Source organism: Aedes albopictus, chromosome 3 (assembly GCF_035046485.1).
Source record: "Aedes albopictus strain Foshan chromosome 3, AalbF5, whole genome shotgun sequence".
In the NCBI taxonomy this organism is placed as follows: Eukaryota; Metazoa; Arthropoda; class Insecta; order Diptera; family Culicidae; genus Aedes; species Aedes albopictus.
In genome coordinates this window covers 441,474,998-441,500,150 of record NC_085138.1, presented here as the reverse complement: position 1 = coordinate 441,500,150, position 25,153 = coordinate 441,474,998, and the positions used below count along the sequence as shown (strand labels likewise).

Below are 25,153 nucleotides of genomic sequence, written 5' to 3'. Positions count from 1 at the left end.
GCAGTGCAAGGTGACGATGTGAACGAACTGAATGAATCTATGCCTTTGATATGTACTGTTTTACTGCTACACAAAACCCAAATGAATCATTGCAAGCTGGTCAAAATTTCAGCTAAATCGGACCTCCTGATATATCAGTTCTAATGAACCTTCACGTACCCGACCCATTTCCAAAGTGCTGGCATTTCGTCAATTTTCATTCGATTTTTTTGAAGTCGCCCTCAATCGATCATAAATTGGTGCAAGTTTATTTTACTGAAGTGGCCATGTACTATCCGGAACCGTTCCGGAGATATTGCGGATTGTACTAGGGTCAGGAGGGATCTGTTTTACCAAATGGTTAAAAGTAATTATTTTTTTTTTTAATTTATTTATTTATTTATTTATTTATTTATTGTTTCTCTTCATCTGATCTACTTGGATCTCAATGAAGTGTGGCTGGGAAAAGCCTTAACCAGGCATAAAAACCCGCATCTTTTGAAGTAGTACATGACAAACAATTACAATTAATTACATATACGGCACAACTTATCTAACTAATGCTAACATTATAAAAAAACAAAAAAAAAATCTAACGAAACACATCAACGAAAGTCAAACTGTTCAAATACATTGTTAATAATTAAAATCATAAACCTAATGGGATCATGTTGTCCGTATCGACTATTACGTGGATCCAAATGCAGGAAATTGCGGCGCCGTAGTGGTCGTTCTGGAACATATATTCGGAGCTCTGACAGTAAAGAAGGAGCATCAATCTCACCGTTTAAAAGTTTCCCAATGAAATTGGATTGCATTGACGACCTCCTACTCGCTAAAGTTTCCAACCCTAACAGCATACACCGGTGCTCATACGGCGGAAGATGAACAGCGTCACGCCAGGGTAGACTCCGAAGCGCTAATCGCACAAATTTTCGTTGCACAGCCTCGAAACGGTCGATCCAATTTTGACTATAATGGCACCAAACTACTACTGCTGATTCCAGAAAGGAGCGAACTAAAGCGCAGTATAGCGCTTTAAGGCATAAAGGATCACGAAAGCCATCAGCAATCTTAAACATGAAGCCCTTCTGTTTATTTGCTCTAGAAAGCACATCATCGTAGTGAGGCCTGAAAGTCATCTCCGTATCCAGAATCACTCCAAGATCCTTAATTTCAATTCTACGTTCCAGCGTTTCACCTGATAAGGAGTAGTCAAATAGAATTGGATTCCTTTTTCTGCAAAACGTTATAGCAATGCATTTTCCCACGCAGAGCTCTAAACCATTACGCCTGCTCCAGCATTCAAAAGAGCTTAACGCTACCTGTAATGCCACACAGTCTTCAATGCAGGTGATCACGATTAAGATCTTCACGTCGTCCGCATAGAAAATGCGTTCGCCACGGGGCAGTACATACGCTACGTCGTTGATGAACAGCGAAAATAAAAGCGATCCGAGATTGCTCCCCTGTGGTACTCCAGAGGGAATGGTAATAGACTCCGAATGATTCAAGCCGATACGCACTTTCATAGACCGACCAGACAGATACGAGTTGAACCATCGGACAAAACCATCTGACATTCCAAGTTTTCTGAGCTTATTGAGCAGTATGCAATGGTTCACACGATTAAACGCTGATTTGAAATCCGCATATATCACGTCCACTTGTTTTCCAGCATCCATTGAACGAATACAGAGTGAAGTGAATTCGACGAGATTAGTAGCCACTGATCGTTTCGGGAAAAAGCCATGTTGAGCCGTGGAAATGTAGTTCTTGCAAGATTCGAAAAGCAAGTTTTTCACGACAATCTCAAATACTTTCGAGCATGCAGTTAAAGATGTTATCCCTCTATAGTTGGCTATATTTCGCTTGTCGCCCTTCTTGAAAACAGGTGAAAGGAAGGAAGTCTTCCAACTGGTCGGAAAGATTCCTTGCTGTAGTGAGCGGTTGAACAGCTTCATCAGCGGCGTTAAAAAGGCAGCGGAACACCTTTTCAATAAAGATGACGGAATGCCATCAGGTCCGGGTGATGTAGAGTATTTCAGCTTTCGGATAGCCCCGATAACGTGTTCGTCATTAACATCAAATACACCGAAATCGATTACGTCCGATGGAGTATCACGAATTGCTTCAGCGACCAGTGCAGGTGTAACATCGACACTCGAGAAGGCAGCTTTGAAGTGTTGCGCAAAGAGGTTACATTTCTCAGCAGCAGTCTCCACAGTCGGTAGTCCATCTTCCTTGCGCTTAGACTTCACAAAGGACCAAAAACGTTTCGGGTGTAGTCGGAGATTCCTCTGAACGCGGTCAACATATCGAGCGTATGAAAGACGATTGTAGCTAGTGTACTTGTTACTGGCAACCACGAAGCAACGTTTCAGCTGTGTAGAACGGTTACGCCTATATTTCCGAAGTGCTGACCTTCTTCGCCGCTTCAACTTACGAAGATATCGGTTTGTCCAGGGTGGCTTCAACGGAGGACGCTGAAGTGGAACACGACGCTCAATAATCCGACGAACTTCATTGCTGAACAATTCCACCATGTCATCCAGGTCACGTTCCGAGTCCAAAAAGCGCCAATCAATAGATAAGAGGTCGTTGGTAAGTATTTCATAATCAGCACGACGGAAATCGAAAGACGCACCGTCAGAAACTTGCTCGTACTCCACCGGTAGAGACATCGCAACATCAATTTCTATCGCTGGGGGCGCGGTATCGGTTACAACGAGCGATTCGACAGCTTCGGAAAGGAGACAGACTGGCAGCGCCGTGTCGTTCACCAGAACCAAATCAAGAATACCACCGTTTGCATTTTTTATCGAATTAATTTGCGTCAAGTTATGGATGCAAAAACCATCGTACAGCACACTACCAGCGCTCGTGAGATTCGAGCTTCTGGTATCAATTTTAAGACCGCCATCCTCAGAGGGTAACCAAAGCATCTCGGAATGATTGTACCCAGCAAACAATTATGTTGGTATATTCAAACTACAAGTTGGATATACATTCTAATATACCGTGCACAAAATCGTAAATAATGCTCAGAAACGCTATATACGCACTAAAGTGGAGGCCATATAGATATTCTTATGCGATAATGTAAATTTTTTTTAGCATTCATTACGATTCTGGTAAAAATCCTACCACAACTTTTACGACTTCACTGATTTCTTTTGTACATACATACAATTGTTTTGAAATAGGGTTTTACGATTTCGCAGAAGTGTGTACGACTCTGTAAGGTTTTTTTTTTATCAAAAATATAAAATATAAATTAAACTCGCTCACGAATACATAATTACCAATTACTTTCAGACTAAATTAACACAATTAACGCTTATTTGATATTTCATGTTCTGTATATTATAAATTTTTGTTATCAAATCAGTTTCGAACCATGGACGATCATATTTTCTAACGCGCATTGATGCACAACACCATATATGGAAAGCTAATAGAGGATGATTTTTTTGATTTCATATAAAACGGTACCTGCAACATTGAAAAGTTTCTATTTTTAGATTTCACATCTATCTAATCGTAAACGCAATCCACTTATCGTATTATTTGATGCAGTCATTGATCTTTATAAACTCTAATACGATTATGTTGACCCTTACATCTACTTCATATAATCAATAACGATTATATCGATCTACCGTATACATACATGATTGCATCCGATTCGATATACGATCAACGCGATTTTTCATTGCCAGGGATGCTAGTTTATTCTCTTTTGCATTAACAAAGGAAACGACATATTTCTGGTTAAGCCAAGGCTTAAGCCATATGTGATAAGAAATATAGAAATCAGAAGTCCTTTCTTTAATTAGAATATTATTAAAATATTATTGAACGGGTAAGTAAAATTTCATTCAAAGGAATCATACTATAAAAAAAACTTCGGATTAATTACCCACTCGAAAGTTGCAGTATTTCTGGCATCCCTGTTTGAAATGTCAACAAACACAACATCCTAACTAAAATTTCTAACGCAAACTATCTGCTCCGGTAAAAACGAAAAGTTCCTCCAAAACGCAAAAGAAAATGTTCGCGGTAGTGCAATTTATTGAACAAAACAAATTTCAAGTGCTCGCGGTACCAGTGTCGTGGATAAAAGGTGGAGTTTTGTCGTGGCCAAAGTTATCCAACGAGAAAATCGAGGGTTTACGTGTAAGCGGATCAGAGTATCACGGTGCTGCCAAACGAATTCCAGTAATAATCTGGAAAAAGTTTCGGAAGTTTGATGCTGCAGAAAAAGCGGCGGACGATCTGGCTTTGAAAGATGTTTCCGACGTTGAGGGGAAAAGGAAAAAATTGAAGCCCCAAAAGAAACCAGCGCTGGAGAAGAGCAAAGATTACAATGCTATGTTTGAAGGTATTCTAGAATAAATGCAAAAATAATCATAGGTTTCAAAATAACATTTATTACAGCCCTCCCACAATCATCAAATAAAGGTCCACTGCAGTCCAAGAAACCGCAAACAAACACCCCATCGGCATCAAACAAGCGCGTCCAGTTACCCGAAAATTCAGATGACGCTTCGAAGAAAGTGGCCGAGAGTTCGATTGCAGTGCCAAAGGTGGTGTCGCCTCAGTCGGAAATTACCTATTCGCAGTCCAATCTGGCACAAACGGAGCAGATAGAAATGCCTCCAGCGATACCATCGCGGACAATGCCTCCTCCTTCAGCTGTGCCCTGCAAGCCCCAATTAAAGCCCATCATCAACCAACCTCAACTGCCCCAGCCAACACCTGTTGTAACTAACCCAAGAACAATCGTAGGAGCCCGGATCATTCAACAACAAAAACACGCGTACTGCGGCAGTAATGTCAACGACTCCGTTCCGGTCGTAGGGGAGCACTGCTCCTTGATGTCACTCCCGCAGCCTCACTTCAGTGGAGCAGAAGCAAATGCTATGGTTATCGGTATGTATATTCGATTTCAAGCTGCCAAATTCTTCCGATTCGCGCATACTTCACCCACCATAAGCCTAAATCACCTGAAATGATGTTACTGGTACTGCACACTGTTTTATAGGGGACCTGAGTATAACTTATTTTCTGTCAGAAATACGCGTTTAAGACTCCGTTAGTTTGAGATGGTGAGCCACTGTGGTCGCTTTTCACCTATGGTCCACTGCACGAATTCGTGCTGGCCTGCTTTCTCCCACAGGAAATTTGACGTTTGAGCGGTGCCGACACCGCTCAAACGTCAAATTTCGTGTGGGAGTAAGCAGGCCAGCACAAATTCGTGCAGTGGACCATAGGTCGGTCGCTAGGTCGCTAGTGACACCGAAACCAACGAGACAAAGATTGGTGTGAGTACCAAAAATAATTATACCAATTGAAGTTACAGTCAGAACCTCATAAATACGCTGTGGTCATGGTCCACTTCACCAATTTGTGCTGGCCTGCTTGCTCTCACAAAAAAGTGACGTTTGGGAGGTGCCGGCTCCGCTGCAACGTCCGATTTTCTGTCAGAGTAAGCAGACCAGCATAAATGCGTGCAGTGGACCATGTGGCGGTATTCACTTACTACAGCTTATTAAGTTTGCCAGTCTGTTTTTCAGGTGATACGTGCATAAATGGAAAAACTGCAGAACTTTCATTTATTGTATGCTTCATGTTTTAATCCATTTTATATGATTTCAGGAGATGTACATGAGCCGCAGCAGCCAGAGCCCATTTACTGCACTATGGAAGACATCTGTTTCCTACCTGAGCCAGTCACAGTACCAGTTAATTTGGACAACCATCTGATTACAGGTAAAACATAAAACATTTGAATATTGAAACTAAGCGTCTTTGAAAAACCTTCAGCAAAGGCAAATAAAGAAAAATGCTCACATTAGGTTCACTTTCAGGAAAAGCTAATTCCTTTTAATGTTCACTCCTGAATTTTACAGATAATACTGGATCGATTAAATACGAGGAATTGAAGAATGACTTGAAGCATTACATCCGAACGACAATGGAGGAAGTGGTTCAAAAATGCTTCCATGAGCATTTTTCCCGACTAACGGCATTGTCCCAGATGAACACGAAGACTACCACCACGCCTGTTTCGAATTCAGAAGACGATCCGGTGGAAAACCATAATCGAATTGAGAACGAGGTCCAACTTCATGATTGGAATGTGAAGCTGGCAAATGAAGAACTTTGCGCAAAATATGTAGGTATTCATGATTCTGAATAGCTGTCTCATTCTAACCGAATTTTAATTTTCAGCTTGTCTATTTCACGCGAATAATCCCACCCAACTCCTACGCCACCAATGGGGACAACGCATGCTACACGATTGTTGATTGCCTGTTCACCAGAGACTTTTGGACTCGTTTTACCTGGACAGGAATTAGTCGGGGACAGAAGTCGAAACGAGGATTCAGGGAATTTGGTAACGTTTTGAAGTTGCTGGAGGACCTGGTGCGTATCGGTGATCCTACATATAGCGCAAAGAAGTTAGAGGACTTCTGTAGGACGCGGCTGTTCCGGTACAGTAGGTCTCGGAGCTCAAACAAGCAACTGCGCAAATCTGCATGCCGCCCAGCACGCAAGCGTAAGGCAGATAAGGTTGCCGATGATCAGATGCTCTGCGAAGTTAAAAACGAAGAACCCATCGAGCTAGTTGATGATGCTCAAATCGACAGTGATGAAGAATTCGAACAAGACGATCAGGACGAGCCAATCGATGAGGCAGATGAGGCTGACGAAGAACCTGATGATGACGATGAGTATACTGCGAGTGGTGGACTATCTGATTAACAAACGTTTAACAGCATCTGTGTACTGGTTTACATATATTTGAGTATAAATACAAAACTGAATTCGAGAGCAAATACATTTAAGCATTTATTAAAGTTCACACAACAGAAACAAATCTTGAAACTTATTAAATAATGGTATGCATAAGTGGAACAAATACCACACCTTCCTTTCTTGGATTAGCTACCAACTTACAAAATATGAAATCAATATCAAACATTTTTTTCCCTGAGAATTCTGGTTCAGCAATGAATACTTGTAAGTAGGATGATTTGAATGGCTTCTCAAAAAAGTTACTTTTCGTTTTCACTATCTGTCCCTCGACAAAATACTTTGAATCTGTTTTAACAGCTTTTGAGAATGCTACAATAGTTTGATCATTTGTGAGAAACCATTTGTCTTTTAAGTCAGCTTTGAGAGTGAATTGGGATGAAACTAGTGTGCTTTCATTCGTGTTCTTAGTATCCACACATTTCTGTCTTGATTTAGTATTTGCCACCGGCCAGGCTTGTTGAGGAATAACATCATGTTCATATGTTTGCATGTTTTCGGTAATGCGATTTGCTATTTGAGCTAATGGATTTGGACCTGGTTTAACCATCTTTTTCAGCGAATGCAAACAGTTTTCAAACGGGTACGCTGAAATCGTGGGCAAAGGTCCAAATCTTTCCACTTCATCTACCACATGACATAAGTTGTGTATGTTACTAGTCATAAATTCCACACCATACAAAGATTTAAAATCCCTCAGAAAATCATTGAATAACGATCGAGCAATTTCTAATAAATGTGAGTAGCTCTTAACAGAGCAAATACGAACTGCACAAAAAAGAAGTAGGAAGTGAGTGTAGTATTTCTCAGGCAAATAATCTTTGAGCACAATAATCCCAGCATAGTTTAGGAAGTTTCGATATTCTAACCCTTTCCAGAGAGAAATAAAATTAAGTGATCTCATCCTTCGATGAATTTCAACCGGAAATCTTACGTCAATTAACAATTTTGATATTTCTGCTTTTTGAGACGTGCTCCACTTCGTTTTCATGGACATACAGCCAGTTCGCCACCCTTTCAAAAGTTTCTTCATGACTCCTAATTCCAGCAAGTGTAACGAATCAGCAACAATGATATCCTCGATCATATTTATTGGAAGTTTAATGAGAGGTGAGTCGCTGCGTTGATGATTCGTGTAATCCTTGGCTCTAAACAATGCATCTGTCCGCTTCAAGGCATTGTAATCAGGGAATACCATAGTTTTGGATACCTGTGAATAAGTACCTTTGGTGGTACACTTGATACAACCGAATTTGCCGTTAAAGTTGATAACCCCTTTAATGAATGCTCGTGCAGGCGTGTCACAAATGAAGCACCGTATTTTTATCGCGATGTGATGAGAGTTTATATCAAGTCCAGTGTCTAGTAACCGTAGTAGCTCTTCAACGAATGGATTTAAGTACGATGAAGCATCCTTCGGCTTACTCTCTCCATAGAAAATTCCAATGACCTGCGGCTTAATTTCTGGTAATTCTTGAATATTGAACAATATGGGCCAAAAACTTTTTGTTGAGCTATTGTATACGGGTAATCCATCAATATTGAAGTTCAGTGATACAGTGGCAGGTCGTTGTATCTTTTCCAATGTAGTTCTAAGGCAAACTTCTAGTCCTTGATGCCAATAGGATCCAGTCTCATCAATTTGCTGCAAGTCTAAACTCCTCGGTGTAGCCATTATAGTTCGTGGGTCTTTTGGAAGATTTAGATCCAAGGTTTCGTTCAAGATGTGGGTGAGTGAATGTAACGCAGCCTGAGATATCTGGAATTCCGTTGCCCATTGTCTGATTGAACTGATGAGGTTTGCTCGTTGATCTAAACGGGTAATTTTTTTCAATTAAATTATATTTCAGGTAATTAATGTTTGCAATAAATACCTTGACGCTCTCCAGAATCCGTAGGGCAGTTAGATGGAACCGAAGTTTGATCAAATGAAATATTCTCAATACCTGAGTGCTCTGGTGATTTTTGAGTCAAGAAAACTGTCCTGGGATTATTTAGGTTGTCATGTTGAGTACGAGTTCTATAACGCATATTGAACTTTTGTCTTAAGCGACTATATGTTCCGCTTTTTCGCATAGATTTCAATTTGTTTTTCAACAAAAACTCCTTCATTTTGAATAATTTCTTGCTCAGAAAGCACACTGCTCTAACAAATACAGCAACTTTTTGAGAGGATATTTTTAAGCACAATATACGACAACACAGAGTTTAAAACGCCAATGTTTATAATTTCATATCAATAAGTACACGTTATATACGACTGAAATGGAAACATCTTATACCAATCGGGATTATCGCCTTATACGAGTAAATCCGATTATCTCCGATTATTTATCCAGTCATATTTCCATTTTGAAATCGTATATCAATCAGCTTTGTCTCCTGTATACGACTAAATACATGCAAATGGCGACATGAAATGTATATATATACGACTGTGACCAAAATTATACCGTTATACGATATTTTCCAACTATTTATATACGACATCTGGTTGGCTGGGTAGTCACCACAGAGCAGGGCGAAATCATTTTGGCTTAATCCGGACATAACAGATTCGATTGAATTCATGTGCTGCTGAAGTAGTGATACATCGTTTTTGAGATCAGGAGGTAAATAAAGTACTCCAACACTGACAGCAAACCCACGAAGAAGGACCTTCACCCAAAGCTGCTCCAAACAACTACTAACCGGCGAAGGGTCAACACAAGAATTAAATCTTGTTGAAACAGCCACCAGAACACCACCACCTCTCGTTTTCCTACTGTAGTAAAGCCTACTGCGATCAGTTCTGTAACTGTGTATGCATTCCCAAATAGCTGAGTTGATAATATAACGTTATCGAGCCAAGTTTCTGTTAACACTATGATGTCATAATCAACCTCCGCGACTGCTAAGAAGAACGTATCGATTTTCGAACGAAGCCCTCTGGTATTTTGATAATAAACTCGTAGTTGTAGTGGTCCACAGCTAGATTCAGCGTTCGTCAATCTATGATGCTCGGCAGACACCATATGTGCAGAACAAGAAGCACGTTCATCATCTTGGCAATGATGTCCATGGTCAGCTGGAGTCAATGAACTAGGAGCGGGAAACGTTACAGGAAGCGCACTGTTCAAATGCAGGTTGTACTTGCCTGATAATCGGTGTCGGAAGACCTCATCTCCAGTCTCAAACACAGGACCGGGACGACTGCTGGTCGCTGGCTGGAATGGCACGACTGTGTTGAGCGGATGAGAGGCTTCCTTAGAGCTTGAGGCAAGTGTGCTTCCCGGTGTGGTATTGTGTTTGAGAGGCCGCTGCGGAACTTGTTCCAGGTGTTTCGGAGCGGCCACACCAGTTGAACCATACTTCAGTCATTTTTTTCTGCAATATTCTCTCAAAATCATGAAGATTGATATGTCGCACGGCATGTTTTACTTGCAAACCAGAAATGTTCCCGAAGACACCCTTTTAGAAGCTGTGCTAGACGTTCCGGGGTGGCCATATTAGTTGATACAAGCTTCAGTCTATCGTTCCTGACTCACTCATTCGAAATCATGAAGATTGATATGTCACACGGTATGTTTTGGTTGTAAACCAGAAGTGTCCCCAATGAGGCCCCGTGGAACCTGTCACGGTGATCCGGATGGGTTAACTTATTAAAATCTGGTTATCGCTGTTGTGTTTCACTGTTCGCAACAAAAATTTCGCTGAAAATCGATGGATCATACACAATAACACATGAAATAATACTTTTAGTCATTTTGGCAACCAGTACAATCCGGAATATCCGCGGAATGGTTCCGGATATCGCATGGCCACCATAGTATAATGAACTGGTACCAATTTATGATCGATTGAGGGCGTCTTCAAAAAAATCGGATGAGAATTGACGAAATGCCAGCATTTTGAAAATGAGTTGTCGGAGGTCGGGTACGTGAAGGTTAAAAGGTGCCAAGCTGGATCGTGTTGTGTTGTAAGGAAACAACACAGTCTTCAATAGCTTTCTTTGGTCGCCAACTTCACATATTGTCTCAAATATGATGATTAATCCTTATTTGCTCCTTATTAAAATTGAACTAGTCAAATAGAAGTATATCAACTCATGATTGTATCACATGTCAAAGTATGTACTACTGTCATAAGATTTATTTACTGGGACATTTACCAAAATTCACAGATAATCAAATGCAACATCAATAATCTGTCATCAAATACTGTAAATGCATTTCTGTTGTCCAGTCACAATCAAGAAACACAATCTATCACCATACATTAGGCTTACTTACATTGCTTTTGAGCCGTTGGCTCGAAACATTATAGAAAAATATGGTTTTTTGAACCAGTCCCAATCAGTTAAACTTCACAATTATTTCAATTGGACGTGAAATTAAATGATAATTTACGACAACTGTCGCCACTTTTCCGCTCATCATGACAATGTTAACGACCTCATGTATGCAGTGTATTCGTGGCTAACTTTGCAGATCCTATTTAAAAAGAGAAACCCACTTTAAGGGTGCAGGCAGACAGTTACTGCTAACAATAAATCACTTCGCAAAGCTGAGAATAAGGAACTGATGAATGATCTCATTGCACTATAAACAATTTTGAGGATTTTATTCCTGCTCACATATTTTTCTAAATTACACTCATTCCACACATGATCCACACATTTATCAGTCACTCAGATCTCAATCACCATATAGTTTCGATTTCACCAACTTTCAATCACATTCCTGTCATCCAGACCGACACTTTCTTTTGTTTTTTTGTTTATCTCCTTTCCCGAGGAAATTAAATTCTCTACTGCGGAAAGGTTTTGCAAAAATCAGAATTTATGTTCTTTTCTGAATTATTCACTCAAATGCTAACTTATACATCAATTGTGTAGGGTTTCCGGCCAAGACCGTCAAATTCTTCTGCTTTCCCGAACCATCTACTCTAGCGATGATGTTTCGAAGCATCCTCCGAGAAGGAATCAACCAAGACCGACATCTCCTTCCCGCTCACATGGCCACTATTTTCCGTTGGCCACAGTTTCCACAGGTTGTAATTTTTCTCACACTTGCTCCAATCAACCGACCAACCAACAGACCGAGCCGACCGAACACGGCTGGTCTGCTATAAAAGTTTGAACACGCGAGAATTATAATTTATAGTCCTCCATTAACCCACCCACCAGACACAAACATAAACCATTTTCCTCCCGTGCACGGAACAACACCCTTGCGGATGCGGTGTGTCGGCTGGCTGGGTCAGGCTCGAGATGTTTTGCACCGGAGTGGAATTATCAAAGCAAACATTGCCTCCGTAGGTACGGGTCGGATTTTATTACGGTTGTCATGGCGTTGATGCAGGTTTGTGAGAGAAGAACCGCCGAACATTTTCCCCTGAAAGTGCGAATGATCGTAGTAACCATTGCAATGGGAGGAACATTTCTGAATGAAAATGTGACAATTCTTAAAACCTACTGGAACCATCACAGTACTTGCCAAAAGTATCGAATCAGTCCACAAAGCCGCCTGTTTGCGCTTGCTGAGATAGATAACATCACCTCTTAAAGCGCAGTTTCGTGTTTAAAAGGAATCGCTCAAGAAATGTCTTGACCGATTCCTGGCAGAAACTTTGTACAGTGACTGCCATTTTAACTGTCATTTCTTCGCAACTGCGTACTGCGATCGAAGAAAAACGGTTTCTTGGGCGATTCGGGCAAGGAATTTCCCATGCATCTAGATTGGCCGAGAAGTTTCTTCTGATCTGCAAACAGTCCTTAAAAGTTAAAACCCAACCTGAAAACTTTATACAAAATATCAATTCATTAGAAGGCGTTTCCATTATTTTATCTGGAAGTGTAGTAGGCGAAACAGGTTTGTTTAGATTCAAAAAAATCTTGGCTGGATATGAGATGAACCAGCCTAGGGCTGAAAATCTCAAAAATAAAGACAAAAAAAAAAAAATCTTGGCTGGAGCAGGGCACCTCGATTCGTTTCTGCACCGCTACTCCCAGTGTAGTCTATTTTTGGATGTAGCAAAATGCAGTTGTAAAAGTTGAAGACCTCGACTTGCAATAAGTCGGGTGCAGTCGCAGAAAAGAAATTTTAACTAGCGGTTACAGGTCGTCAAAAGAGTTGCTTTTCCACAGAATAATTATTAAGACCCAGCTTTTGACAGTTTTTAAAGCATGATTTAAAGTTTGAACTTGAACATACTAACATACTATAACTACTAAACTAAAATTGATCTCAATATACAAGGTTGAACAGGGACCCAAATTACATCAAGTTGAATGAGGAACTCATTCCTTGATTCAAACATGTAAAGGAAATTTCCTTGACTTCCATGGGCATACCTACAGGGTGCGGCAGGAAAAAATGCGAAAAGTTCAAGGCGCTATTACACACTGAATATAGGATATATATGATTATTTTTTAATGACAGTGTATCAGTCAATGTCTATATTCTAGCACTACAAAATAAAAATTAACATATTTGATTTTTAACATGTGATAATGTAAGCCTAAAAAGTTGGTGTCAAAAAACTGCGCGCCCAATGGTCATTAGACAAAATGGCTATAATAGTAAAAAAATAGCTTCAATTCGATGAAAAACCAGGCCACATTAGTCCAAAGCCATGTAGTTTCACATACCAGATGACATAAATACATATATATGATAATAATGTAGAGATAATTAAAAGTTTTGTTTTATCAGGTATGAAATTTAGCGACCTGTGTGCTTTTCAGTGGTTTGAAAATTTTGATGGTCTTCAGCTTCAGGTGCCGTCTTGTAAAGATTTGTGCCCAAGAAGGGATTTTTTTTAAATAACTTTTCGAAAAATTAGCCTGTTAGAGATCATGGAACGTTGAAACATAGATTAGTTAGCGTCAAATGGAGGAAAATGAGGTTTGAAGTTGAAAAACACTTTCGCATTTTTTCCTGCCGCATACTGTAGAGTATGTATCTTCGTGCGTGCCACAGGATTTACTCACACATGCAAAATAATCATTGGCAGAGGACGCTCTCAGTTAATAATTGTAGAAGTGCTCATAAGGCTTTGTTCCAGTTGGGACGTTACACCAACAAGAATAGGAAGAAGAAGAAGAATAATAAGAAGAAGAAAAAGAAGAAGAAGAAGGAGATAAACTTGAATATGAATGCAAAAATTATAAAATAAAAAATGAATATGAACTATTGATTCATGAATAATAGCAATTACTCATAATATGGAATACCCATAATATGGAACAAAACGTAAATTTCAAGATTAAAAAAAAAACACACATTCACAAAACATGAATAAGATATTGAATGTTCGTATATCTGTGAAATACTTAAGACAACATTTGTAGAATTCTGCTCAACAATAAGTCTAGCTTATTCCAATATTGGATACCATGGAACGGATAATCCTGTGATGTCTACCACGGTTCGCACGATAATAAATTTCCAGTCATCGTTTCAGTATGTTCAACGGGGTAACAACGAAGTCCTTGTCATCAAATTATGCTTTTATAAAATTTGTATTTATAATTCTGCCGCATAACGTCTAGAACTAATTTGATTGGAAAACAAACAAACTGCCAATAATATTAGTTTCATCATTCTAACGTGAAATTTATTGATCTCTTATAAATAAAAGCTCGCTAACGTACGCCTTAAACCGATTCAAGAAGCCATTTACATCGAAAGGATAAGCTTCAGAAGAATCCGAAAAAGTTTCGCTTCCAAGATATTCACCACACTTCCAAGCTCAACTTGCATACAAATTAGATAGATCCAACAACGATGCTTTCGGATAATTAATGTGAACTTGTGATGAAGGAATTATGCTTTTTGACTACCAAGGATGAATTTCTAAGCCTATTCACAATCAATGTCCGCTTTATTACTTTAATTTGAAAAACTTACTAAACTTCACTTGATCTGATAATTATTTTTAATTATCTTCTTATTTTTTTTCTCTCCAAAACTTTTAAAATCCGAAGTACTTTGAGGTAAGTTGGACAATACAATGATATGATATCTCACCAATGCAGGCAAATTGTGAAAATTATTTGAAATTGTGTAGAACAAATAATTGTTTTTAAATCAACGAGCACTTTAAACCTGAAAGTTGATACCACTATACTAATGTTGACGCATCCAATAATTTAAAAAGTTCAAATAACACAGCGTAACAAAAATTAACTTTTTGTCTGTCTCAAGAGCAAACTTGTGTCTCCGAAGGATTTTGGGCCGCTGAATCCAAATCCGGGCTCAGATTTGCTCAAACACGTCACAATTTTGAACTATACCTCAATTTATAGGGCAAAATATGCGATTTTGGGCTTTTTTGACTGCAAGCCATTAAACAAGGAAATATTTTTTTAAGCAATCAAAAGGTTAATTGGTCAATTAACATCTAAATTAACGACTCATGCAAAATATTTCATTTTACCAAATCGAATTTGATAGTTTTGAGCGATTTATGTTAGGTACGATATTTCCCATACAAGTCACCCTCCAAAAGTTGCATGCAAGTTTTCATACTGACATAAAATGCTTAAATCTATCGAATTTGATTAGGTAAAACGAAATATTTTGCATGAGTCCTTAATTTAGATGTTAATTGACCAATTAACTTTTTGATTGCTCAAAAAAAATATTTCAGGCCAAACATGTCTAAAGGTCCTATCTGCAGAAGAGAGGCTCTCTTTGATTTCCCTCTCTTTCGTTAATATCTCAGCTGTTTATTTGAATAATGATTGTCTCCTTGCATTGGACGATGGTTAAAACAATCGTCTTTTGATTTGTACTGAAAAAGAAGTTGAAAAGTGTACCATTACATTGCAATAATTGAAAGAGAAAGTGAACAAAGAGAGCCTCTCAAATGCAGATAGGACCTATTGAAATGTTTGGCCTGATTTGCTTGCTTAATGGCTACCACTCAAAAAAGCCCAAAATCGCATATTTTGCCCTATAAATTGAAGTATAGCTCAAAATTGTGACGTGTTGGAGCAAATCTGAGCCCGGATTCGGATTCAGCGGCCCAAAATCCTTCGGAGACACATAAGTTTGCTCTTGAGACAAAATAATGTTGCGCTGTGTAATCAATTATAAGGGCAATTGCGTTGCGTTGCGTTGCGTTGCGTGGTAACGGAGTAATTCGTAGATTGCATACTGAAAGTTGTCATGTTAAAACTTCAATACTTCTATTCTAATTGCTTATGGAATGCTATTTGGGAAGGAACAGCTATCCAATCAGAGGTTGAAGTAAAAAAGACATGAGAACTTCCATTGCCGGCCACGCCCATCTTCTCCGTTACGAGGATAGGGAAGGATGTGATGATATGACACCTACTTTACAAGAGGTCAGCGACTCACCGACACTCCCATAGGTGTCAAGGAGTTGGGTATTCGGATTGGGGTGATTTGGGAATCACTATAAGCGAGTGATGCGACAAGATTCAGATTGTGTAAGTATATTGTGTAGTTGTGTTGGAGTTAGTGAAAGCGTTTTAGTATATTTAAATACCAACGTTGGGAGTGACATAGCTAAGATATGTTGTCACTCCATGGGCCTTTTTGGTTCCGGGATGGGGCACAGGCATTTACACTGTGTCCTGGCTAACAAGCCTAGGCTTAAGCGCCATTGCTCGCTCTCTGAAACGATAAGAAACTCGTTATGTGGATGGGAAAGGATCGTAGGGAAGGGATAACTATTCATCGAGATGCCAGCGACTCACCGACGCCCTCGAAAATAGAAAGGAAATTGGATTTTGGTACAGGAATGGTCAGGAATTCAGTATGATTAAGTTATGCGTTAAATTTGTAGCTTAATATGTTAAAATCGGTCGCTTTAATTGATACCAAAAGTCGAAATGCGCTGAAAAATTCATCGATTGATTACTCCTAACAAACGAATAAATAGGAGTATGTAGATATAAAAGGAACAATCTCACCCATTTTCGAATTCGTCGTCAACGTTGGGCTGGAATTTTCGGGAAAAAAAAATGCCCTGGAACGCCAGCGAACGACAGCGTCAGCCGTCGGATGTTTGCCTACTGCCCAACGGTTTTGGCACTTTTCCTTGTGTAGCCGCATTGTCTTCAAACTTCCGACAAACGCGGAACACCAATCTTCTTTCTCCTGATTTTTCTTCTTATCGGCCACTATCGGGCACGGAAATGATCCAGTTCGACCGATTCACAACGAAGAGCACACTTTCTTTTACATTTTAACTGCTTTTCTTCACTCATTCCTCATTTTTCTCCAATCAACGAACATTCACTCGCGCAGGCTAGGAACAGGCGTAAGAACAGACTGCTCCGAGTTCCTCCGGGAGCAAACACATTCTTCCTTTTGACGCGGGGTTTTTACGATCGGACCGGACATTCTGTACGCGATGCCACTTTACACGGAACTAGGACGCGCGGCGGGCCGGAATACCTTCGGTGGATTTTGTGATTGGCACAAATACTTTTTTTTGCAAAAATCGATAGTTGAAAGCGAAAAATATCTAATCAATTATAAGGGCAATTGTAATTTTATTGGCGACGATAGCCTGCTAGTGCACATTCTTTATCAAGTCAAGGATAGAACTTCGCCGTCAAAGTGGTCAACAGACAGAACGGAGGGGAAATCTTGCATGCAATAATGTGACAGAAACTTAGAAGCTTTTATTTACTTTCGTTTCTCGTATAATTGAGCAATGTGCTACTGAAATACTTCTAACCAGAAGACACGTATGCGTTTATTGACAAACTTATCTACAGTGGCTAGTAAAATAATAAACGCACCATGAGAAGTTTACTGAATTTAAGAACTCGATGAGCTTTGAACATTTTCAGCGGAGCCATTTCGTCGAAAAATAGTTCATTGGAAATAATTAGATACATGCTGTTTTCATTTCGTCATAAAGGCGACCAATTTTAAGATAGAGTGGTCCAAAATATCAATATTTTCCATAAATTTCAAAAACTAGACCTCTTGAATCAGTTGGCCGATTTAAGTTTTTAAAGATATTGAATGCTAGTTTTTAAGAAAAAATGCGTCGAAAGGGCAATATACAACAGTGACATAGGAGACTTCGGCCCTCGAAGATTTAGTCTTCCCATTTTCAAAACACTGCGCATTCTTTGAATTTTAAGGAAATCTTACAATTTTTAATACACAACGTTCATCAAAAAAAAAAAAATAAACTGGAAAAGAAAATAAGTAGGAAGCGTTTGAAGTTATTTTTCATTTAAATGAATCATGTGCTCAAAAGAAGATCAAGTGTCACCCATTTTTGAAAAATACATCATAAGACATGCCTCCATATAAAACACAGTTTTGAAAACCTTCACAATACCTTAAAGTCCTTCTGGTGTGTATAAACTTGCAATAGATGTTTACCTGCCATTTGAGCTTTCCTAAAAATTACAGGAAAATTAAGAAAAGGGGAACAAGGCTCTCTTGTCTCCTCCAAGGTCCCCCCTTTTGCCGTGATATTTTCAAAATGTCCTGAACATTGATTGCTCCTTTAGGACTCTTGCCTCCAAGAGTTCCTTTCACGAGAAGGCATTCCTAGAGGTATCCCGGAGCTCCTGGAGGAAACCCAGGAAAAGTAACTTGATGAATCTCAGAACGAAGTCCTGGAGGAATCTCGGAAAAAAATCGTGGAGGAATCCCGGAATGAAATTCCTGGAATAAATTCCTGAAGAAATCCTGGAACTCCCGGAAGTATTTCAGACGGATTTCTTAGAGAAAATTCAAAAGGAATCTCTGGGGATATCTCTGAAAGACATCTCCTGGAGCCTCATTAGGAAATGCAGAAGAAGCTGCTGGGAGAATCTCAGAAATAGCTCCCTGAGGAATCCCAGAAAGAATTCCTGGAGGAATTGTGGAACAAAGAGTTCCTAGAGGAATCCCAGGAGAAATCCTACATGGAACCTCTTCAGGAATCTCAGGAGAAACTCCTGTAAGAATCCCAGAGGGAGCTTCTAAAGGAACCCTAAATATATTTCTCGAATGATCTAGGGATCTAGGGATCTAGGGATCTAGGGATCTAGGGAGCTCCCTGAGAAATTCTAGATGAAATTACTGGAGAAACCAATAAAAGAGCTCCTGGAGGAATCCCAGAAAGAGCGCCCGGGTTAATCTCTGAAGGGAGTCCTGATCAGAAAACCATAAATTAGCAGACTTTACCACACAAAATAAGGCAATCGGTCGTTTTTTTTTTCTTTTTGAAGAACTTTACTTCTTAGAAGGTAAAGAAAGCGTTTAGTGCTGAGAAGCTGAGAAACAGGCTGCCCCAGTTGAGATGTATAGCCGGAAAGATGATGCTAGATATGATGACTAATAAAAGTCATCATTCGCAGACAGAAAATGTCTCTATAAAGTGAATAGAAGAATAGTGCAATCCTTATATCAAACTTATACGTCCACGTGTTTTATTTCACTAAATTTGAAAACTGTTGAAAATCCGCGCTAAAAAAAAGTCTTCATAACACAAATTCATGGTATATAAGTCTCTGCTATGCGTCTACTAATGATTAGACCTCATTTTTGAAGATTAAAAATAACTAAATTTTGATGTACGTACTATCGTGGCAAAATGTAGGTATTATCGAGGGTACGTACTATCGAGTTACGCCTGTATAAGTTTTACACGTTTGCATAGTCCCGGGACTCTGTTTTTAAAATTCGGCCAAACATTTCATTTAATTTTTCTGGAAACTACCTATATGTTTTTTTTATATGATTTTTTTTTTTAAATTGAAAGCCATTTGTTTTAAAAAATGTTTCATTGCATATTTCAAAAATTAAATTCAAATGTGAGAAATTCCTGGTATTTTTATATTCAAAACATAATGAAATTTTCAAATACGACACAAAATCGTTTTTCAATAATGTGTCACTGATGGAGGGGCCTCGTTAGGTAAAGCTAACGTGTGATACAGCATACAGGCCGAGCATAAAGGCCGCAGGATGTCAAAACTGTCTCCGTTTAAGCAGCACTAAGGCTTTCCATGAAACTGATGCGATCAGCTGATTTTTTTGGTGTCCATGTATTTTTGACATCTGATGAGCAGGGTGACAGTTGAACACAAAGGAATTCGCTAAGCACCTACGACATTTGAAACTTTGTTAAGTTGTACTCACACTGTGTTAACATTTTAGCTGTCACCCCCATCGCGATAAGTTCTCATGGATAGCCTTCTTCAGGTGATGAACACGCACTCAGGACGTACCTTCTTAGACGATGCCCACCTATGCGTGAGAAAATCCAAATTGGCAACCCCCATCATAACGTAGAACCCCACTAATCGTTGCTAAATCGGTTTGGAAATGACAACCTAGCTTCCCGGTTAATAGTGAAATCCCATATTTGGCAACCCAGCTCAACCGTTGCCATCACCTCTTTTAGTTTTGGATCTGGATATCAAAACAAAAACAAGACGACTTTCAACAAGCAAACATTAAAAGGGATCGTCTAGTCTTTGAAACCGTTGTTCCATCCTGCGTTTATGCATGCTTTTGTCCCATTTAGTTCTATACCGAGCATAGTTGAAAGTGTCCCTAAACTCGATTGGAGCTCCTCAGGGATTCCTCTAGAAGTTCGTTGTGGGATTTCTCCAGGAATATTTTCAGAATTTCCTACCGGCATTCTTTGAGACATTTTTCCTGAGCGAATCTGTAATTCCTCCCAGCGATTCCCTCAAGGATATCTCCAGGAGTTCTTCATTGAATCATCGAGTAAGTTTTTCACAGATTTTTCTAGGGATTTCTTCAGAGATTTCTTAAGGAATTTATGCTTGAAATCTTTCTGGAATTCCTCTATAAAATTCATCAGGAGTTTGTCTTGGAGGATTCCTCTACATTTTTTTTTTCAGGGATTCCTTCATGAATCACTTCACCTATTTTCTCTGGTATTGAATCAAACAATTAACACCGTCTTTAGCTGCACTGACTGTAGATTACAAACACGAGACAACGAACAACACACATAACATCCAGCGGCCCAGTGAAAAAATTTCCATTCGACGAAAAAAAATATCCGACTGGAGCAGGAATCAAACCCCCCAAGTAACACACTTGTCACAGAAGAGCCACGGCGGCGCAGGTTTTTGTTGCGCAGAAGTTACTGTGACTTACTTCTAACAAATAAATACTTACTTGCTAGAAGTAAGTCACAGTGACCTCTGCGCAACAAAAACCTGCGCCGCCGTGACTCTTCTGTGACAAGTGTGTTACTTGGGCCACACTCTGAGGCTTTAACGATACGCCTAGACGACTAATGCCGCAAATCGCACGGCCACGAAGCCCACATTCTTTGCCCAAGTCCAAGTACTCTTTGAGAAATTTCTCATAGAATTGATGGAGAGATTTTTCCAGAAACTCCTTCAGGGACTCCACCAGGGATTTCTTCTTGAAACGTATCAGCAATTTCCTCAGGAATTCAATCAGGTGTTCCTTATGCAATTCCTTTAGAAAATCCAACAGAGGTTCATTCAAGGATTCCTCTATATGTTTCTTATAATACCACCAGAGAAATTTATTTTGGAATCGGCTTAGAGATTTTTCCAGGAACTTCTTCGGGAACTCCTCCGGGAACTCCTCCAGGGATTCCTCAAAGAACACATTCCGGGAACTCCCTCAGGAATTTCTTCAGGAATTCTTCCAGGGGTTCCTCATGAAGTTCATCCAGCGAGTGCAGCTGACATTTCTTTTGTGATTCTTCAAAAACAATCTCAAGAAATTCTACTTCAAAATATGCTCAAAGAACATCTGCTTCAAAAATTCCTTTAGGAACTATTTTTCTTGGATTTTGGCTTCAACAGTTTCACAGAAAATTCTCTTTCAGGAGTCCCTCTAGAAATTTACTTCGTGTATTATTAAGTAATAGTCGTTCTGGACTTTTTCTGGGAATTATCTATTAGAATTTTCTCAAAGAATTCTCCTTCAGGGAAGTCCTTCTGAATTCAATTTTAGATTTGCTCACTTACGACTTTCCCAAGGAATTCTCTATAGGAGTTCTTCGAGAAATCCGGTTTAATTCCAGTTTATTTATTTATTTATTTCATGTAGTCAATCATAAGTAGACCGTTTCAATACAATTTGAACTTAAAACTAGAACTGTTTGCTTATTTTGTTTTTAACTACGATTTGATGTAAATATTTTTTTTTTAGTTGTGATTTCGTCATAGTAAAATCTATAGTTTCGCAAAATTTATTGTAGGTTGTCATTATTTGGTTGATGGGACCAAATTTAGCATAATTAGTACGGTGATGGTTTGTATAAAAAATACTACGATTTCGTAGTTGTCGAGAGGGAGCATAAAAGTTTAATTTTGAAAGACGCTCTATCGAATCAATACGCTGCGAAACGATGTCGTTTACAAATGATAACATTGCAAATTCGCGTCGTTCTTTTAGTGTTTGAATGTTAATGAGCATACATCGTGCTTCATAAGACGGAAGAGGTAACCTTGTCCAACCTAATTTACGAAGCGCAAATAGTAGAAATTGTTTCTGAATCGATTCTATACGACTTTCATGTGTAACCGAAAATGGTGACCAAACTATGCTACAGTATTCTAGAATTGAACGTACATAGGCTACATATAATGTTTTTACTGTATATGGATCGTGAAAATAATAACTAAATCGTTTTATGAAGCCTAACATATTATTTGCTTTGTTGATAACTGTATTATAATGATCAGTAAAAGAAAGTTTGGAGTCTAAAATCACTCCCAAATCTCTGATTCTGACGCATTTTTCTACCTGTTGATTACCTAATAATATTGTTACATCTGGTGTGCTACGTTTCCTACTTATGGCTATGGAATTACATTTTTTCACATTCAGTTGTAAAAGGCTTTTTTTACACCACACATAAAACATATCGATTTCCTGTTGAAAAGTGTGCAAGTCTTCATCGTTTACTATTTCTAGGAAGAGTTTCATGTCATCGGCATTTATGAGAGCTTTAACTTTTTTAAGAATGAAGGAAATGTCGTTGACGTACAGAATAAATAATAATGGGCCCAAATGAGATCCTTGAGGAACTCCAGATGTAACTTGAATAGGTTTAGATTTTACTCCCTTGTATCTAACTATTTGTTGACGATTGGAAAGGTATGACCCGACCCATTTAAGAAGACCTGGACCAAATCCTATTTTTTCTAGTTTAAAAAGCAACATTGGTACGTCAATTCGATCAAAAGCTTTACTGATGTCTGTATAGAGAACTTCCACATGATTGTTATTGTCCATGGCCGTCAACGAATAATGTATGAATTCGAGCAAGTTTGTACATGTTGAACGTCCTTTGAAAAATCCGTGTTGCGTGTGAGTTATTCTGTTTTTGACCATGTCGAATAAAGTTTTATTGATTATTGCCTCAAAGATCTTGGGAATGCAAGAGATTATAGCTATTCCACGGTACGTCAGATTTTTTGCCGTTTTTAAAAATTGGCAATAAAAAAGAGCTTTTCCACGTTTCAGGGAAACTACCTGATTCCAGTGACATATTATACAGCCAGTATAACGGGGATGTAAGTTCTACTGATACATTTTTCAAGAATACTGGTGGAATCCCATCCGGACCAGAACCTTTGGAGACATCTAGACTTTTCAATGCATCCGTAATATCATGTACTTTGATTTGATGAACGTTGATGTCTTTAGATAACTCAGGAAGAAATGAAAAATATTCACGATCACGATTTCTTCAAAGAATGTTGCAAAGAGATTGCAATTTGCTTCAGAGTCTACTCCAACTTTTTCGTCAAGGTGCATTTCAGGTGGAAAATTGTCAGATTTTAATTTAGTTTTAACGTAATTAAAAAAAATCTTCGGGCATGATTTTATTTCCCGCTCAGTTTTTTCGTTGTACTCTTCAGATGCAATGTCAATGGCATGATTTAATTGGTCGCAAATATTTAAATAATTGGATAAGCTTTGATCATTCCTATATTTCTTGTATTATTTATGTGCTTTCTGTTTTCTGTTCTTCAGATTTTTAATTTCTCGATTGAACCAAATGGGGTACCTTGAGGTATTATGACGTCTTCTTTTCTTCAAAGGTATAGTTTCTCCATAACCTCCTTCAGGAACCCCTTCAAGGTGTCCTTCAAGAACTGCGTCAGAGGTTCCTTTGGGAACCCTTTCAGGGACTCCTTGTGGGATTCCTCCGGAAGCTTCTTCATGGATTCCTCCGGGAGTTTCCTCAAGGTTTCTACTGGGAGCTTCTTTATGGATTACTCCAGAAACTCCTTCAAGGACTCCTTCAGGAACTGCTTCGGGGATTCCTGCGGGAACTCCTTCAGGGGTTCCTCTAGGAGTTCCTTCAGCCATTCTTCAAGGAATTTTTCCAAGGAATCCCTCAATAATTCCTTCAGGGATTCTCCCAGGAGTTTCCCCAGTAGCATTTTCCATGGATTCTTACAGGAGTGCCTTCAGTGATTCCTTCAGCTTCTTCGAGATTTACTACGAAAATTACTCCAGTATTTCTCTAGGTTGGTCCAGCTTATATTTAGCATACGGCCTTTGAATGATCTGTCTCCTTTGCAATACGCAGAAACAAACTCCAACGCATTCGAAAACGCCTTTCGAACTGAATTGAATTTAAGTTCGTTCAGAGATTCCACCTGAAGTACATTCTGTGATTCCTCCAGGAGTTTTCAAAGTAATTTTTCCTGAAATTCCTATAGTGATTCCATCAGGAGTTTCTTCCAGGGACTCCTCCTTGTACTCATTCAAGGATGTTTCTAGGAGTCCCTAGAGGAATTCCTCCAAGAACATTTTTCAGAGATTCTTACAGGACATCCTTCAGGGATTTCTCCAGGGGTTCCTTTAAGGAATCTTCCTGGAATAGACTCAGGGATCCCTCTAATTCTTCTTCTTCTTCTTCTTCTTCTTCTTCTTCTTCTTCTTCTTCTTCGTCTTCTGTTTCTTCTTCTTCTTCTTCTTCTTCTTCTTCTTCTTCTTCTTCTTCTGTTACTTCTTCTTCTTTTTCTTCTTCTTCTTCTTCTTTCGACGTTCGCATTGAAACTAGGCCTGTCCCTTATCAACTTAGTCTTCTAAAAAGCACTTCCACAGTTATTAATGAAAGGGAATCGAACCCACCGTCTCTGGATGGTGATCCACAGCCTTGATCACTAGGCTAACTGGAGAGACTGTCCCAGATACAAAAATATCGAAAAATTCCACGGGGCACCTTCTAGAATCGTGCCTTTGGATGAGAAGGGCAATCTATGAAAGATTCAGCTCAATCGGTTGAAAACTGAGCTGGCGCAAATGAGTTGAAGGTTTGTATGGGATGTTCAGTCCAAATATATGGGAAATTGGATGACCTCCAGTCTCCCATTCAGCACGCCGGTTTGGCGAGTTCGGTTTG

General features: G+C 39.2%; 1 protein-coding gene across 1 annotated transcript; it reads left to right on the top strand.

Annotated features, from left to right (window-relative positions):
• The first annotated feature begins 4,387 nt into the window (after positions 1–4,387).
• LOC115270397 (uncharacterized) lies at positions 4,388–7,126 on the top strand. The gene is made up of 4 exons (XM_062856613.1): positions 4,388–4,914; positions 5,641–5,754; positions 5,895–6,160; positions 6,217–7,126. Exons 1-4 carry the CDS (start codon positions 4,635–4,637, stop codon positions 6,748–6,750), a joined length of 1,194 nt encoding a protein of 397 aa, XP_062712597.1. The 5' UTR covers positions 4,388–4,634; the 3' UTR covers positions 6,751–7,126.
• Positions 7,127–25,153: the final 18,027 nt, after the last annotated feature.